At 41.5% G+C, this 18,093-nt stretch overlaps 1 protein-coding gene across 2 annotated transcripts in view; it reads right to left on the bottom strand.

Annotated features, from left to right (window-relative positions):
- plxna4 (plexin A4) overlaps nt 1-18,093 on the bottom strand; it is a 346,384-nt gene that overhangs the window by 34,372 nt on the left and 293,919 nt on the right. For both annotated transcript variants that reach the window (XM_017494514.3, XM_047162222.2), the window contains exons 23-25: nt 6,831-6,897; nt 5,294-5,440; nt 4,033-4,192 (exon numbers count right to left, since the gene is read on the bottom strand). In XM_017494514.3, the coding sequence (XP_017350003.1) occupies nt 4,033-4,192; nt 5,294-5,440; nt 6,831-6,897 (374 nt within the window). The remainder of the gene's footprint in view (nt 1-4,032; nt 4,193-5,293; nt 5,441-6,830; nt 6,898-18,093) is intronic.

Raw genomic sequence — 18,093 nt, 5'->3', positions numbered from 1 at the left:
TGAACGTGTGATTGGGCTGGGGGCGGAGAGAGATCCCTCTTCACTGCTGCTATCTCTGACTCGATAAACAAAACAGCAATCACTGCGAGAGATGATGAAACATGTCTCTGGGTGATGAGGAGAAGCTTTGCATTCCAAATCATCAGGAGAGAGAGAACGAATAAGAGGTAGATAGAGAGAGAGAGGGAGAGAGAGAGAGTAAAAATTTTCCTATTGTTTTATTCCTCAGCACTGTACATTTCTCAATAAATATGCAAATGAGCCGCTCCAGAGAGGACAAAATAAACAAATGGAGCATTGAGCAGGGATTGAAATAAAGACAGAGCGATAGAGAAAGAAAAGAATTTACTCTGAGATTGTCTTGACTGCCAAAACCCAGCCTGGATGGTCTGACACAGAGCAGGAAGGAGGAAAAAGGATAAGAACCGACAGCCCGTGAAAGTCTCTTTACATTTTTGGGAATGTGAGTACAGTGTGCATAGCGGCGATTTAATTCAGACCTCAGACTTCTCAAGTTGCATCAGAGTGTCTCAGTTACACGAGATCCTGACCCTGAACTTAACCCTTTCTAGCAGTGCACTGGCATTTCATTTCACCGACAGAATGGAAGTCGACTTATAAGACATTTTCGATCAGTGTAAACAAAGGAATCATTTTAGCGCCACAAGTCTGATGTAAGATTAGTCAGGACACCGTCGGGTTTCTGTGTGTAGAGTATCATGACTCTCTTTAGCTGCTGGTCTGTCTTTCGTGCAATTATCCAATCAGCCAATCATGTCTGTTCTAAGATTAGTCAGGACACCGTTGGGTTTCTGTATGTAGAGTATCGCGACTCTGTGGTTAGGTCCTGGTGAGCAGGGGCGATGGAAACGAGGAAGGGTGTGAGCCCCAGGCAGAGCAAACAATTCACACCTATAGATAAAATGGAGAGCACGACTAAAGCTGTAAGCTGCAATGCAAAAAGGCAGATAATAATAGGAATAATCATAGAATTATGTAGAAGTCATTTTTTTAAATGAAACCAAATTTGCAGTGATGTAATAAATACTACTAGGAATATTCATGCAGCAATATACTGGCAATATATAACAAACTAGACTCCTAATAGATAATCATTTTACTATTTTCATTTGTCTCTTGCTTTTATGTAACAACGTATTACATTTGACAGCAAAGAACAAATTCTATTTCCTTATTAGGTCCACGTTTTCTATCCCCGCAAGTGCTTGTGGTTAAAGACACAGTGGTCTCAGATACTTCCACCCAAGAAAGGAAGCCGACTCTAAGCGGGTGCGTAACCCGATTCTGAGTACGCATAACTTCGCTGTGTAAATATTAATGTAGCTTTTGTACTTGACTCCGAAAACGGCTCATAGAGTTTAAATACGTACAGGTGTGCTCGAGACAGCACCTGTTTTGCACATGTGTGCTGTTCTGAGGGAATCTATTCTGGGGCTTGAATCATTTTGAGACTGGAGAAGTTGCATTTTCAGTTGGATTTGGAGAAACCACTTGAAGCATTCGTCGTGTCGAACTATTTCAACTGCTTTTGTTTGATTTGTTCATCGCAGACATTGCATTGGGGGGGGGGGGGGGGGGGGGGGGGGCAGGGGGTATCATTCTGATTGCACCTGTATAAAAACAACTAAGAATAGTTTTCACATCTACTTAAAAAGCATCTAAAAAGAAATATTTGAAATTCAATAACATACAGTACTTGTTTAATACGATCGTCACAAGCCAAATAATATTTTTTACATCCGAGCACCAGTCAAAAGCCTGGATCATTTTTTCCCTCTTGTTATCGCGGCTTCCACAATAAAAACCCCAGCATTACTCCACAGTGGAATATAAATATAGCATTACAGCAAAAAAATGCGAACACGCAAGGTGCCATAAACAGCAAGGCTGATATATTACTCGTTATAAAAACGTGCCACTTACATGCAAGACAACTCGGGGAGATAGAGGATAAAAAAATCAGAAAGGACATGACTAGCTGCTGGGTTGTGATGGACTGTCCTGATTGTAAATTATGCTACAAGTGGATGGAAAAATGGTACTGCGCAAATCAGTGTGCCCCCCCCCCCTCCCCCCGCCCCCCCACTAACTACATCTCTTTCTCTCTGCTGTCAAATCAGCATGTAAAAATAAGTTCCACTACACACTGTATATGAGGGTGTATTTGTGGGCGAGGACACTGCAGATTTGTTAAAAAAAAAAAAAAAAAGCCCATTGGAGAGTGAGCAGGACTCATTTGTTTTTTTGGTCCTGTCATCCCAGGCCTCAATCAATGCTATTGATTTCTTCACAGTGCAATAAGAATCTTACAGGGGAAAAAACAAACACCAAAAAACAACTGACCATGAAATATGAACTCACAAGGCCGTGCCAAAGTCATGCTCTACATATCTGTGGACATGAGTCATGATCGAGCACTACATACTACTCTGTGCTCCATTTTAGGGTCTGTTTACGCCTGGTCACTTCATGCGTTTTCTCTGATCGGATAGCTATCCCGTTGTGAAAAGACCAGGTGTAAATGCTTTCCGAAACGCATTCGAGACGGATTTACATCCGATCGCTCAAACCACATCAGGAGGTGGACTGGGACGCGTTCCAGACGAAACCGGACAAGTCTAAACACACCTGGTTGTTGAAATAAAACATACGTCAGCGCTTTTCTCCTCCCAAACGGAGATGAGTGCGCCTCCTCGTTAAATTGCTTCGCAGGCCGACACGATGATAATCGAAGGTCCGGCGCTCCGTTCGGAAACTTGTTTGGACAGCCAGTCTTGTTCGGTAAAAGAAGCCAGGACTATATTTTCCCACCAGTGTTGACTCTGGACGAGCTTTCATCCAGGTATCTCGCTGGGTTTTAAAGTTTAGTACTTCCGACAGCGAAAATGTCGCACATAATAAGTGCTAAGTGCGTTTTCGTTTTCTTTTCGCCTGCATTCGCAAACCCAAACAGAGAAAAATAACAATGGCTGGCGTTTCAGTTCATTTTTTTTTTAATCACTGCCTTTTACCATATGTAGTTGTTTTATGTATCTAATTCCCGTTAAATGATGTCAGTAATGGATTCATGTAACATCTGAAGTACAATAATATCTAACATTCCATTTTTCACTACTATATTCTCATGTCTTTTCTGTTTTATATTTATTCTGAAAAGTGAAAATATCTCGAATATGCTCAAATTCATCAGGTATTTCAAGAAATAGGTTTATTAATCTTATATCTGGTTTATAGTAATCTTATAATAGGAAATTCTCGATCAATTTGGCTTTATTCAGGGTATTTCCACTCGTTATTTTTTTGCAGTGCAAACGACACGTTCAGACTCGAATGAATCAAATAATGCAGATGTTTCTGTTAATTTTCTCCTGTAAATCAAACGTGCCCATGGTTTTTGAAGAATAAGCTGACCAAGCACTCATTTGCTACACTTACAGCTCACTTTACATACCTGGATAATTGGAATTGGAAAATAAAGGGTGCACGATACTATTAATTATTTATCAATTGGCCTCTAATGTCATTTCATAGTTGTTTTGAGTGTATTTACAGCCCAAAACATACATTTCATTGTGACATTAAATCCTCATCTGTATGTATTTCCACTGAATCTGGCCTAAAAGTGCTAAATCTCCGTGCCAGAACACTTCTGATCTATACACCTTTATATATATATATGTGTGTGTGTGTGTGTGTGTGTGTGTGTGTGTGTGTGTGTGTGTGTGTGTGTGTGTGATTTTTAGTAACACTTACTTTTCCAGCCTTTTGTTGCCCCCGTCCCAACTTTTTTGAGACGTGTTGCGGCCATTAAATTCAAAATGACCTTATTTTTTCCTCAAAATGGTACATTTTCCTCAGTTTAAACATCTGATATGTTTTCTATGTTCTACTGTGAAGAACATATGAGTTTATGAAGTTTGCGAATCATTGCGTTCTGTTTTTATTTACATTTATTTACATTATACACAGCGTCCCAGCTTTTTTGGAATTGGGGTCGTATGTTTATTTTACCTAGATCCATGTCCGAGGCTTTTTGGCGGTGGGAATAAGGAACGTTCTTGTAGATGGCATCCAGGATCTTCTCCTTCACTTGGCTGATTGTGTCACAGTTCAGTACTTTCACCTGAATCTCTGGGCTCTTCTCGTTGTCCGGGTGAATGCAATTCACCACCTAGACGACAAAAATAGATGGCCATTAAACGAGGCACGGTGACGAATCATTTCCAAATTAGGTAAAAAAAAGAAAAAAAAGAACTGTACTGGAGGTAGACCTTTAAGGATACATTTCTCTCCACATAGATTAACATCCATATTCATAGACGTGACCCAGTTAAATAATCATGTCAGAGAGAGCTGGTGTGTGTGTGTGTGTGTGTGTGTATGAGACTACTGTGACAGACCGTGAATGAGGCATCATGAGGTGTAATTGTAAGAGTACGAACGTGTAAAAAGGTGTCGGGACACCTCAGGGAGCCGAGACCCTGTTCCGCAATTAACTCAGTAATTATCATCCTCTTCCTCGTCATCAGACCCGTCATCCTTCAGGACGACGTTGATGGCGACATGATGACTATCATCATCATCATCAGACGTAATTACACGGTATGCAGGAAAAGACAATTCCCATGAAGCTAATGCTGCGACTCTAACCGTTTATTATTATGGGATGGTAAAGGCGCCTCAATCAGTTACAGTGTACTGAAGGAACGGTACCTTAAAGGCCATTATTGAGGTCGATGTATAAGGTCAAACACTGGCGTCTGGAGACTTTCCGTCAGCGAGAGGTGTAACGCAGTGCCGCTCACTGTATCTGTATCTGTTTAGTGCTGCAAATATTTGTATCTGTATTTGGATTTAAACCCAAAGTGGGTGTGGTCTAAATCATTAAAAAAAAAAAAAAAGAATCATTAACAATTACAGTAGCTGTGGCATAACAGTCTCGGTTGTACTGTGTCACAGGCACAGAACGAGACATTGTGATACACATCACCTCGTCACACACACTCGAGTCCCAACAACACGCCTGTCTGTCTATAAGATGTACAGAACATGACAACAGCAGTGACCCCGTGATAAGATGCAGGGTCAGAGGTCACGAGTAGCTGATGTGTTTCCTGTCGGCCATGAAGATCAGTCACCCTGAAGAGCTGGAGGTGGCAGGAAGTGAAACCTCCCCCATTGTACATGTCCCCTCTCCCTTTCTACCATCCCCGCTCTATCTCTCTCTCTCTGTTTTTTCCCCATCCCTGCACTCGCTCTATTTGACTCTCACCAGTGTCTTGTAGTCGATCTGCTGCCTGATGAGCTTGTCCTCGCTGAGAGAGTAGCGCGCCTCCCCTGTGATGGAGTCGATAGGGCCTTTCTCCATCTGCTGCTTGATGGCGCAGAAGAGGGAAAACAGGGGCTCGCCAGCACACTCCTAGAAGAGGAAAAGAGGAAAATAACGGTTCATTTCGGATATGTTGCATCATCGTTTCAAGCCCTTTTGGGAGAAAATTTTTGGGCTCCTTGCCTTTTTTTTTTTTTTTTTTTTTTTTTTGCCTCAGCAGAGTGATCTTTCACATCTGTTCTGTTCAAGTAGCAATCAGCAGAACAAGGCCAGACAGCAGCACACGATAAAGCTGTAGCTAATTTACAAAAAAAAAAATGCATGGATAACAATAAATGAAAGGTAGTGGACTTACCTAATATGTAGGTCTTAGAGACCTTCAATTGCAATGAAATTACTGTCATACTACTGGGCCACTAGGAAACTAAATTATCTAGATTAGACACTATGTAGTGAGCAAATGCAGTTAATCATACCATTCTACTAGGCATATAGGGCACTAGATAATCGCATAAATTGTTTTATACCCTACGTGGTGAGCACATGAAGTTAATATCAGTTTATTAGGCACATAGGGCACTAGATAATCGCATAAATTATTTTATACCCTACGTAGTGAGCATATGAAGTTAATTACATCTTTCTACTAGGTATATAGGGCACTAGATAATCGCGTAAATTGTTTTATACCCCATCACTTCATATCCACTTAATCATCTCATTCGATTAGGGATGTAATTATGTAACTGCATCAATTGTATACCCTATGTAGTGAGCATACGCACGTAACCATGTCATGTGCATCTAATCACGCCATTCTACTAGGCATTTAGCGCACTACGTAACTGCATTAATTGTATTATATCCTACGTAATGAGCATATGCAGTCTACTAGGCAGCTGAGGAACCCGGAATGACAAAAAAATTCAAAAATCAAAACATTTTCAACATTACTTTTTCAAAAAGACAGCAACAACATTATGGGAGAGATCCAGCGGGATGGCATCGTGTTAACAAATACTGAGTTTAAAAAAAAATCTTAACGTGTCTGAAAAATCAGCATCTCGTCCCACTCTGCGATGACGGAACGCTCTGAAAAATGATTAAAAAAAAAAAAAAGACATATTGCACCTTTAAACTGTTTGCTAGCTGCTTAATGATGTGGGAAGGATAAAGGATACAAAGCAGTGGAGAGCTGAGTCGACTGCTGCACTTCACACTCTCACACACGGATAAAAAAAGAGCAATGCTGTGGTCAGCAGGACCAGATTTACACACGTGCTGATTAGCATGAGATCACACACACACACACACACACGCATGCACCTGCAGTGCGTCTCTGCCAGCGCTCCTGAAAGATCTGGCATTTATGTGCACATCACTTCCCATGCCAAATGACCTTGAAGCTCTTATTTTCTTCATCCCACCTCACGTACTCACGCATATCCGTGCACGTATTCACACAAATGATTCGCCTCACCTTTAGGAATTTGTAGAGGAGAAACGTGAACCAGTTCGTCAGCATTTTCTCCGCAACAGACTCCGTTCTGGAAAGAAGAAGAAAAAAACAACACACACACACACACACACACACACACACACACACACACACACACACAAATACATGATTACTGCAAGCGAGCATTATGCACACACAGACTTCTAGCAAGCACTTAAAGAAGACATCTCGAGTTTGTTGTACACGCGTGATTGCTGAAACGTGGCTCGACTTTCCGAGAACGACAAGCAGGTGCCGTTTTCATTTCCAGACGCGCCGCAATCGAGGCCATGCAATCGCTCGTGAGGTTTTAATATGAGCTCCTCAATTAAAAGGCTTTATGCGAACCTGCCAGGATGATGTCTTATGAACGTGTGACGGTGCTGTAATAACACCAGGGCTCATTATGCACCGAGGCAGAGCCGTTTAACAGGAAAAAGATCACGTTACGATGGAACGAAGGGGCTGAACTGATATTTCCTAATATTTTCACCCGGAGTGTGAGCTCGGGGACAGCGTCAATGAGGAAGATGCATATTATAATAGCTGCGATGGGGGAAATCTGATATTGTGTGGTGTGTGTGTGTGTGTGTGTGTGTGTGTGTGTGTGTGTGGTGGGGACCAAATGTCCCCAGAAGGATAGGAATATCTGATAGGAATATATATATATATATTTTTTTAAACAACCCCCCCACCCCCACCCCCAAAAAGGACAACTGTTTGCCAATGTTACCGAGGCAGGGGTTAAGGTTAGGCTTGTGTGTGTGTGTGTGTGTGTGTGTGTGTGTGCCACCATGGTGTCTTCAATGAGCTGTGACACAGAGCATCAATATTTCATGATTATGGTTTATGTGTCCATACAGGCACATGCGTGTGTGTGTGTGTGTGTGTGTGTGTGTGAGACAAACTACCCCCTTCGCCTGTTCTAATCCCGGCTGCCACCTGCAGCCTCCCTCAGTCATCCTCCCTCTCACAGAACACTTAAAGCCCAGGACAGTGAAGTGTGTCAACGTGTGTGAGTGTGTGTGTGTGCGTGTGTGTGTGTGAGAACCGCTAGTCATTCTAGTAAGCTGGCACAACACCTGGAAAGGATTAGTTTTCCCCCCCTTGTTGTGCAGCCACTGTCTCAGATGGTGTGCAGTGGACCAAACAAGCAGCGATCCAGGGGTCAACGGGGTCACGTTTCATCTTCCCTTTCATCTTATCTCTCCGTGTGCCAGCCGTGCCCTGTAATCAAACTTCTGACCGCCCGCCGTGCCAGCAAATCCAGCCCAGTTAGACAAGGCAGAGCGTCTCGAATGGCCGGGGCGGGTTTATTCACTCTGCTATGACGAGAAACTGAATACGCATTGGGATAAAGGAAAGGGGGAGGACACGGGACACGCTGAACTTGACTTAAATGGCTCGACAACGTTCTCTGGTGTTTGCCAGTGTTTGACTGGTCATGTTCATACTGTAGACAGCATGAAAGAGCAGATGGAGAGAGAGAAGAGAAAAAAAAAATGCAACGGGAGAAGGACGAATACGATGTCGGAAATCGAGACGTCTGCTTTTCGATTCTGTCCATTTTCTTTCTCTCGCGCTCTCTTCAGTGGTGCACACATCCAAATAAACAGGTGCTGGAGGATGAGACTCTCTATATAATGTGATTTTACGAAAAAGTTTTCATGACAGCTAGACTGCCATTCAAAAGTTTCCTTAAGCGTGTTTTTTTTTTTTTTTTGCTTGCGCTGTATTACAGTTTGCCAGTTAAACAAGGGGGAAAAATGTAACTTAAGTCAAGCTGGTGTTATAACAACCTTACGTCGACAGAATAAACTGTCACTTGTCTCAGGTGTTATGTCAACTCATTTACATTACATTCACGGCATGTTACTACCTGAGCCACAGCCGCCCCATGGCATCAGCTGATTCCTGTTGGAATACGCCTTAATATCAATTGTCCGTAAGGGTAAGGGCTTATATAGGGTTTTATACAACAGTCAGTTCTTGTCCACTAATCTAACTGGTTGAGCGGCGTTCCAAGAGTGCTTTTATTTAGTATAACCGCAATGCGACGTTTCACTGTGCGTATCACTCCGCTCGTCTGTGTTCGCCATGTCAGATTCCACTTCCTAGTTCGAAAGCGGTGTTAGTGACATCATCGATGGACATGACAAAGGATGCTTTACAGGAATATTGACATTTTGTCTTTAAATGTGAAAGCACGTGAAATGGATGAAGGGAAGCTGATTTCACCCGAAGCTTCTTTAGGATCTATTTCCGCTGGCGGAGGAATAAATAAACAGAGCGTTTGGCCATACTGTGTGTGAATGTAAAGTCACTTACTCTGTATTAATTTCTTGTTTATGGAACCGCTGTATTAAAGCAATCGTGCGGTTATACGGAATATCGGGACGGCTGGGATTAGTTAAGGCACTACGGCCGAATCGCAGCCGCGCCGATGTTCATAATAACCGCACGATTGCGAGTGCGATGTTGCTTAATTACGAAGCGTCGTGAACACTGTCCTTTATTGCAACAGAGACAGGAACTCGATCTCAAAATCAACTGTGATTGAAATCAGTTTTTGGGATTGAAACAGCGTCTGTATGCCGACGCCACAATCATCGTCTGTGTGCTTTTAATATGAGCTCCTCGATTAAAATCATTTACAGGATCCTGCATGAGTGTCGTCTAAACCTGTGACAGGACTTTAATAAGGCCGGCCTCATTATGTCACGCACTGGGAAATAGATCACGTTAGGTTATAAAGTGCATGAATGTAAAGCTGTGGTTTGTGTGTGTGTGTGCTGTCAGTATTGTGTGTATCACTATTTCTCTCTCTCTCACACCCTCTTTAACCCTCCCTGTAGCAATCAGGAGATAAGCTGGCCCATAATTCCTCATGTCAGCCATACTCCATCCCCTTATTCATCCTTAACCACTATTATAGATCTATAGGGAGTAGAAATAAAGGGCAGCAGGGTCCACAAGGTTCCCCTTAAGCGAATACAAGTGTACCCCAAATGTTAAGTCGTATTACAGCAATTCATTTCTTCTTATATCTCAGCGCTGTGGAATTCTTAAACCTGATTGGTCAGAAGGTGTTGATTTCATAATATGTTTATACATCGGAAGTCGGCTGTGATTCAAATGTCAGGTTTATATTAACGCGCCGGTTTTAATACGTTATCGTTTCTATAGTAACAACTCGTTCAAAGTCTAATAAAAAACAGAGTTTTGTTTTATTAACATTGAAAGAGAGAGGGAAAAAGAGAGGTTGGTGAGGGGAAGACTGTCTGTAGCTGCTATAATGCAAGTGATTATTGTGCAAGTGATTACTGACGTTGACAAGATTAAATGTAACTATAAACGGATAAAAAGTATGAAATGTCACTTTTGATCTTTTGGTGGTGGTGGTGGTGGGTGTCGGGCAGCATCACATGACCAAAATAATGTGACAAATGGTATATAACGCCTTATAATGCATTATAAATACAAGGTTTATTACGTGTTGCAATGTGTTTTAAAACACTGTACAAGAACAATAATTTGTTCTTTTAAATGCATTGTAGCACAAAGTATGAGCATAGAATAGATTATTAACAGGTATAACAAGATGGTATTATAAGCGTTGCTATAAAGTCTGTATAAAACTTGTGCCACAGATGCAATATACACCGATCTGCCATAACATTAAAACCACCTGACTAATATTGTCTAGGTCCTCTTGTGCCAACAAAACGGCTCTGATCCGTCGAGGCACGGACTCCACAAGAAAGACCTCTGAAGGTGTGCTGTGGTATCTGGCACCAAGACGTTAGCAGCAGATCCTTTAAGTCCTGTAAGTTGCGAAGTGGGGCCTGCATGGATCGGACTTGTTTGTCTCCAGAACATCCCACAGATGCTGGATCAGATTGAGATCTGGGGAATTTGGAGGCCGTGTCAACACCTTGAACTCTTTGTCGTGTTCCTCAAACCGTTCCTGAACAGTTTCTGCAGTGTGTCAGGACGCATTATCCTGCTGGAAGAGGCCACTGACATTAGAGAACGCCGTTGACATGAAGGGGTGTACCTGATCTGCAACAATGTTTAGGTAGGTAGTACGTGTCAAAGTAACATGAATGCGAGGACCCAAGGTTTCCCAGCAGAATATTTCCCAGAGCATCACACTGCCTCCGCCGGCTTGCTTTCTTCCTATAGTGCATCCTAGTAGTGCTATTTCTTCCCCAGGTAAAGGACCAGGCCACCATCTTCCATTGTTCCATGGTCCAGTTCTGATGCTCACGTGCCCATTGTAGGTGCTTTCGGTGGTGGACAGGGGGTCAGCATGGGCACTCTGGCCGGTCTGCAGCTACGCAACTGTGATGCACTGTGTGTTCTGACACCTTTCTGCCATACCCAGCAATTTAATTTACAGTAGCTCTTCTATAGGATCAGACAAGATGGGCTAGCTTTCACTTCACACACGCATCAGTGAGTCTTGTGCGCCCTTGACCCTGACTCCGGTTCACCGGTTGTCCTCATTGGACCACTTTTGGTAGGTACTAACCACTGCACACCAGGAACACCCCACAAGACTTGCAGTTTTAGAGACAGTCTGACCCAGTCGTATAGCCATCACAGTCTGGCCCTTGTCAAACTTGCTCAGATCGTTATGCTTGCCCATTTTTCCTGCTTCCAACACGTCAACTTCGAGAACTGACTCCACTTTCTGCCTAATAAATATACCCCACCCCTCGACAGGAGCCTCTGTAACGAGATAATCAATGATGTGTGTAATGCAATATAACTGTATAATACTATAAGTGCGTCGTGTAATGTGTCTGTAATATATCTTAATTAATAATGATAGCAACATTGTTCATAAACACCTTATGGATGCATTATAATATGTTCTGAATGTGCCTATAGTTCATTACTAATATGGCCTTTATAAAAAGTGTTATCATCATGTATGTAGGTATATTTTGATTTTTATATTTTAGGTTTGCTCCTAAAATGTATATTATTTCTGGATGTTATTTTCTTCTGGAAATAAAAACCCCATTAACTTTCGTGTAACTGCACGGCTCGTATCTGCCCGCGAGCAGCGTGAATATGAAAAACATCAGAATGCAGAAATGACTCCAGTGAAACATTTCCGATGCGGAGACATATGCCACCAGATGACCTCCAGCATGTGGATGCCTTCATCACAAGCATTTAATTGAATAAAGAATGATCACTCTCGCACACAAACCTGACCTATAAGGAGACCTGTGTATTTATTTATTTTTTTACGGTGTAGTTTAAATTGCCTGAGAAACAAGGCCATGAGAGACGAGGGGCTATTTTTGAACATGTGCGATGAGAGGAGCGAGGAGGACGGTGCTGGATGGCGCAGCGATGCGACAGATGGCTGTAGAAGCCGCTCGTTAGTTCTCTTTTGCCTGCGCGCGTGTGCCTGAACCCAGGTTTAGGACTGGACAGATGGGGAGCAGCCATCATGTGTGCTTTCTTGGAAGGCAGGAAGAGGAGAAGCGCTGGTCTGCCAAAACTGTCCTGCTTCACTGGATTTTAAACACCCATTTTGTAATCAAGGAAAATTTGGAATGGTAGCAGAGAGAGAGAGAGAGAGAGAGAGAGAGAGAGAGAGAATAATAGAGAAAGAAAGAGAGCAAGACAGAGAGAGACTGAAAAAGACAAAGAGAGAAAGGGAGATAGATATGCAGAGAGAATGACTGCGATTGTGAGATTGAGAGAAACACACACCGAGAGAGAGAGAGACTAACAGAGATATAAGAGTGAGAAGAGAAAGATTGACAGACACACATATAGAGAAAGTGAGAGAAAGACAAACAAAAGAGAGAGAGAGTGAGAGAGACTTACAGTGAGACTTATAGTCTGCGAGGCAGAGAGAGGAAGAGACGGAGAGAGACTGATAGAGAGAAAGAGAGAAAGTGATAGAGAGAAAGTGACAGAGAAAGATATATAAAGATACAGAGACTGAAACTGAGAGAGAGACAGAATGAGGCAGAGAGAATGATAGATAGAAAGAGAGTGAAAGAGAAACAGAGATGAAGCAAGAGGGAGACAGAGTAAGAGAGAACAATAGAAAGAAAGAGAGAGAAAGGTAGACTGGTCGAGGGGGATAGACGGAAAGAGAGAGACTGAGGGAAAGAGAAAAAAGAGCGAAAGAGAGAGACAGAGTGAGAGAGAGAGAGAGAAAGAAAGAAAGTGAGAGAAAGGGAGACTTATAGGGAGGGACAGAGAGAGAGAGCGAGAGAGAGAGAGAGAGAGAGAGAGATGAGTGTAATCAGTGTTCTGCAGGTTCTGGATGGGTTTCTGATCATGAACATTAACTTCATTTTAAAGCAGTGGTCATGTTTCCGCTACAGCAGTAAAATCTCTCCATAAAACCATCACACCGAATATCCTGACTTTCTATAAAGCCTCCCACACAGGGCCCAAAGTTCCCGAGGTTCCCGAGGCCACATTCTGTTGAAGAAACTTCATCTGGCGCAGTCGGAAAGCGTCTTTACTAGACGTCCTCATGATAATCGCTGCTCTGAGCTTTCCATTAGACCTAAAAATCATTGGGAGAACTCTCATTCCAGGGATGAAACACAGATCCTGCGTTCGATTTCTCGCACGATCGGATCGAACGAGAGTTAGTCAGCGAGTGTAGCAGTGGACGCACAGACACGTTCTTACTGCGCGTCAATAGACACCATTCCTTGTTTACGCAATCTGAACGAACGTTCGAAAAATCGTTGTTTTTTAATACCTCGAGGCTGAAGTGTGATGTTTTTTTACTTCCTGTTTATTTAAATGCAAAATGACTTCACCTACAGTGAAATATAATAAAACATGACACAATTACCTTCTTCTGCGTGCCTGTATACAGCTGGAAACTTTCATTATATCAATAATTCACTGGGATTTTTTGGTAGATTCTTCATCTTGGAGTTATAAATTTATTGCAAACGTACACACGTGATGTAAGGAATAAAACACTTAGGGGTTGTGCCGCTGTAGGAAACGAATCAGTGACGTCCTGGAGTGTTTTATTCCTCTTATACTACAGCAATTCGCCAACGACTGCATATTTTTATTCGTTAAAGATCAACACGTCATACTTTTTTTTTTTTCATCCGTCTCTAGCTACATCAAATGTCGTTTAACGTCTGAGAAAGGAGTTGTTACAAAGCTGTTACACCATATCAACGATGACCCTTTTTTCTTCCTTAAATAACAACACGCTTTTAATCTGTTTATCAGGTTTAGATTATGTCGAGCCTGTGAATGTGTTGTTACTATAGTAATGAACACCTTTTGACCAATCAGAATGGAGAATTCAACATTGAGGTGGTATAACGATCAGAATACACGTGAGTCCTTTCTTTCAAACACTGTCTTCTTCTCCTATCGAATTAGTGCTGATTGCATGGATATTCCCAGAATTCCCTCTATCGAAGTGCTTTTTTTTTTTCCTCCTGCTTCCATAATTTGGATGCAGGGCTAATTAATCATAATTACATTTTAATGATGAATGCGTCAGAGCATGTCATGTCTCAGAGGCAGGCAGCTTGTATTTCACGGTCAAGAAACGCGATTATTCAGAAAATGTGGCTCGTGATCTGATCCACTGAAGGTCATTCCACATTTCCAAAGTTCCTATAAATGTTTCAACTTCTACAAATGTGCTAAAGACGTGTATGGATTTCATATAAGCTTAATGCGCGTGTGTGAGTCTTTAACACATATATGTTTACAGCATGTGCAGAGTCATCTAAATAATTACTGGCACCCTGCATGAAAAACTATGTGTATGCATCCTCTTCCTGGTGATTCATCCATTCATTCTTTCTAACTATCTATGCATTTACATTTATGGCATTTGGCAGACACCCTTATGCAGAGTGACTTACATTTATCTCATTTATACAACTGAGCAGTTGAGGCTTTAGGGCCTTGCTCAAGGACCCAACAGTGGTAGCTTGGCGGTGTTGGGATTTGAACTCACAACCTCCCGAGCAGTAGCCCAATGTCTTAACCACTGAGCTATCTATCAGTGTGTTCGTTGTTCCTAATGCCATTTTTAAGCGCTTCTCTACTGTTATTCATTAATTGTCATTGTGCTGATCAACAACTATTTGTTATATATATATATATATATATATATATATATATATATATATATATATATATATATATATATATATATATATATATATATATATATATATATATATATATATATATATATTTTCATTATTAGATGTGCGGCAAAAGGTTGTTGAGCTTCACAAAATGGGCCGTGTCTATAAGAAAATAGTACACGCATTGAAAACGCCCATTTCCACCATTAGGGCAATAATTAAGAAGTTCCAGTCAACTGGAAATGTTATGAATCGACCTGGAATTGGACATGTGTCTATATCCTCTCAACGCACTGTGAAGAGGACGGTTTGAGCGGCCATAAAATCTCAGAGGATCACAGCTGGAGAATTGCAGACGTTAATTGTATCTTGGGGTCAGAAAGTCTGCAAAACTACAATCTGAAGTCACCTACATCACCACAAGTTGTTTGGAAGGGTTTCAAGAAAAAAGCCTCTACTCTCATCCAAAAACAAACTCGAGCATCTTCAGCTTGCAGACACTACTGGACCTTCAAATGGGATCGGGTTCTATGGTCAGATGAAACCAAAATAGAGCTTTTTGGTAATAAACACCAGAGGTGGTTTTGGAGCACACAGAGAGGTAGCCATATGGGAAAGTACCTTATGCCCACGGTTAAATATGGAGGTGGATCTTTAATGTTTTGGGCTGTTTTTCTGCCAGAGGACCTGGACATTTTGTTAGGATACACGGCATCATGGACTCTATCGAATATCAACAGATATTAAATGAAAACCTGACTGCCTCTGCCAGAAAGCTTCAAATGGGCCGTGGTTGGATCTTCCAGCAGGACGATGATCCAAAACATACATCAAGATCAACACAAAAATGGTTTACTGACCACAAAATCAAGGTCCTGCCATGACCCTCCCAGTCCCCTGACCTGAACCCCATAGAAAACCTGAGGGTGAAACAAAGAGGAGACCCACTAGAGTGGACCTCTAAATGTGAAGGATCTGGAGAGATTCTGTATGGAGGAACGCTCTCAGATCCCTCGCCATCCCTCCAACCTCATCAGGCGTTATAGGAGAAGTCTCAGAGCTGTTATCTTGGCAAAAGGAGATAGCACAAAGTATTGACTAAAAGGATGCCAATAACTGTTGCACACCTATATTTAACAAAGGCTTTTTTTCTTTGATAAACCTGTGTTGTGTTTGTAATTGTTGGATATCTATGACAGCAGAGTATTTTTTGTGAATTTATTGAACAAAAGATCAAAAGGTTCAACAATAACGACTCTTTTTCACAGCCTTATTTGCTCATATTTACCAAGGGTGCCAATATTAGTGGAGGGCGCTGTATTTGTGTCCATTTTCTTGAAGGATGCCAATAATTCTGCAGCTGACTATATCTCTCTCTGCTGTTCAGGAGGTATATGGGACGTGGAAATGTCTTTGCTTATGTGCGTCAGTCTGTTTTATGTTTTTCATGTCATTTCTGTCCTTCTCTCTTTTCTCCTGGCATCATCACCCCTCTTTATGTTTTTATGTAGCATCTGGAGTCAGTCAGGCTTGTATCATGATTTCCCACAATATAAACTTGTCCCACGATGCCGGCGTAAATACCACGGCGCCGTCAAATAAAAAAATTCAAAAAACGGAAAAAAAAAAACTTGAGCACCGGAAAATAGTGGAAACGAATATGGATATCTTTACAACTTCACATATCCCGGATGAACTGCGTCTATGTCTCGGTGAATGCTCTCATTTACTGTTGCATCTTAAGGCATGCATCATGATTGATGGCTTTCATGGTAAATTTAACGACATGGCTTTGAGCGGAGCCGGAAAGATTGTCCTGCTGAGTGAATTCTGTTGAAATTAATGGAGGCGACTGTGTTTATACTGTTTATAATAAGTGTATGGTACATATACTCTACAGAGCTGAAGGGCTTCAAGACAAATTAGTTTTAATGCTGTATGCTGTTAGACATTAGAAAACTTCTCTTTTTTTTTTCAAGCTAGCTCGAACGAATCGAATCAAAATATACGAATGCGCGTTAAATCCTTAAAGTCGGTCAATTTAGACGACACGTTCAACCCAGATCAGCTTCAGTATTACGACACACACACACACTGCACAACCTTAATCGTAACGCATACATAATGCAAACATAAACTCGCCATAAAACACCTCTGTGTGACTTGCTCACATTTAAGGCCATATAAAATAAAGACACGCTGAAGGAGGCTTTTGCGTCATTTCTAAATTACTCAGCTGTACGCTGTTCGTTCGTCTTGTTTTATATTATACGTACTGTACTTGTTTTAAGGCAGGATGAGGGAGGACGCCTTCAGTCCTTCAGGGAATAAAAATAAAAATAACACCCTCCTTGTAAACCAGCCATCTCCCTTCAAATAATGCTGTTGTATTTATAAACTACAGCTGAACCCATATTTGAGATTTGCATGAGATGTTGGCGTGGATGAGTCAGGATTTGATGAATCCAGGTTGCCAGATTGGCACATTTTCACACCTAAAACCACAGCCAGATGGTATTAAAATCAATCAGCGCAAGGTGATTTGTTTTCAAAATCGCGCAAATATGCGAGACACAATCTGGCAAAGCTTGCAGAAATGTAACCTTTTAAACTGCTGAAACTGTTCACGTACTACAATTAAGTAAATTGAGTGTTCGATTTAAAGAAACAAACAAACAAACAGACGAATCATTTCGATACATTTATGTAATTTCTCATTATAAGATTGTTATAAAATAATGATAAAATTATTACTTTTTTTTAAACAATAGTTTCAGCAGATACAGTAATGTTGCTTAGTTTATACATTTTTAGAAGGGAGCTGAATTAATCGGTCCGTACAGGATTTCGCGGAGGTTTTTGTGATCGCTGCGGCCAAAAATGCTTGATTTTGTTGTGATGCAACTTGCGGAGTTTTTTGTTGTTGGACTTCGGCTGAATGCGCGTCGTGACGGCATCACATGACCCCCGAATCTACGGAAAATCTGTGGGAATTTTGAAAAATTTCTGGAGGGACTGAGTATATGGCAATATACTATACAATCATTATTATTATTATTATTATTATTATTATTTATGCAATAGAGTGTTTAATGCGTCAAAGTGTCCGATTTTCAAAG

This window comes from Ictalurus punctatus, chromosome 19, assembly GCF_001660625.3.
Source record: "Ictalurus punctatus breed USDA103 chromosome 19, Coco_2.0, whole genome shotgun sequence".
Lineage (NCBI taxonomy): Eukaryota > Metazoa > Chordata > Actinopteri > Siluriformes > Ictaluridae > Ictalurus > Ictalurus punctatus.
The sequence above is the reverse complement of the archived record's forward strand: the minus strand, read 5'-3'. Positions and strand labels throughout refer to the sequence as shown.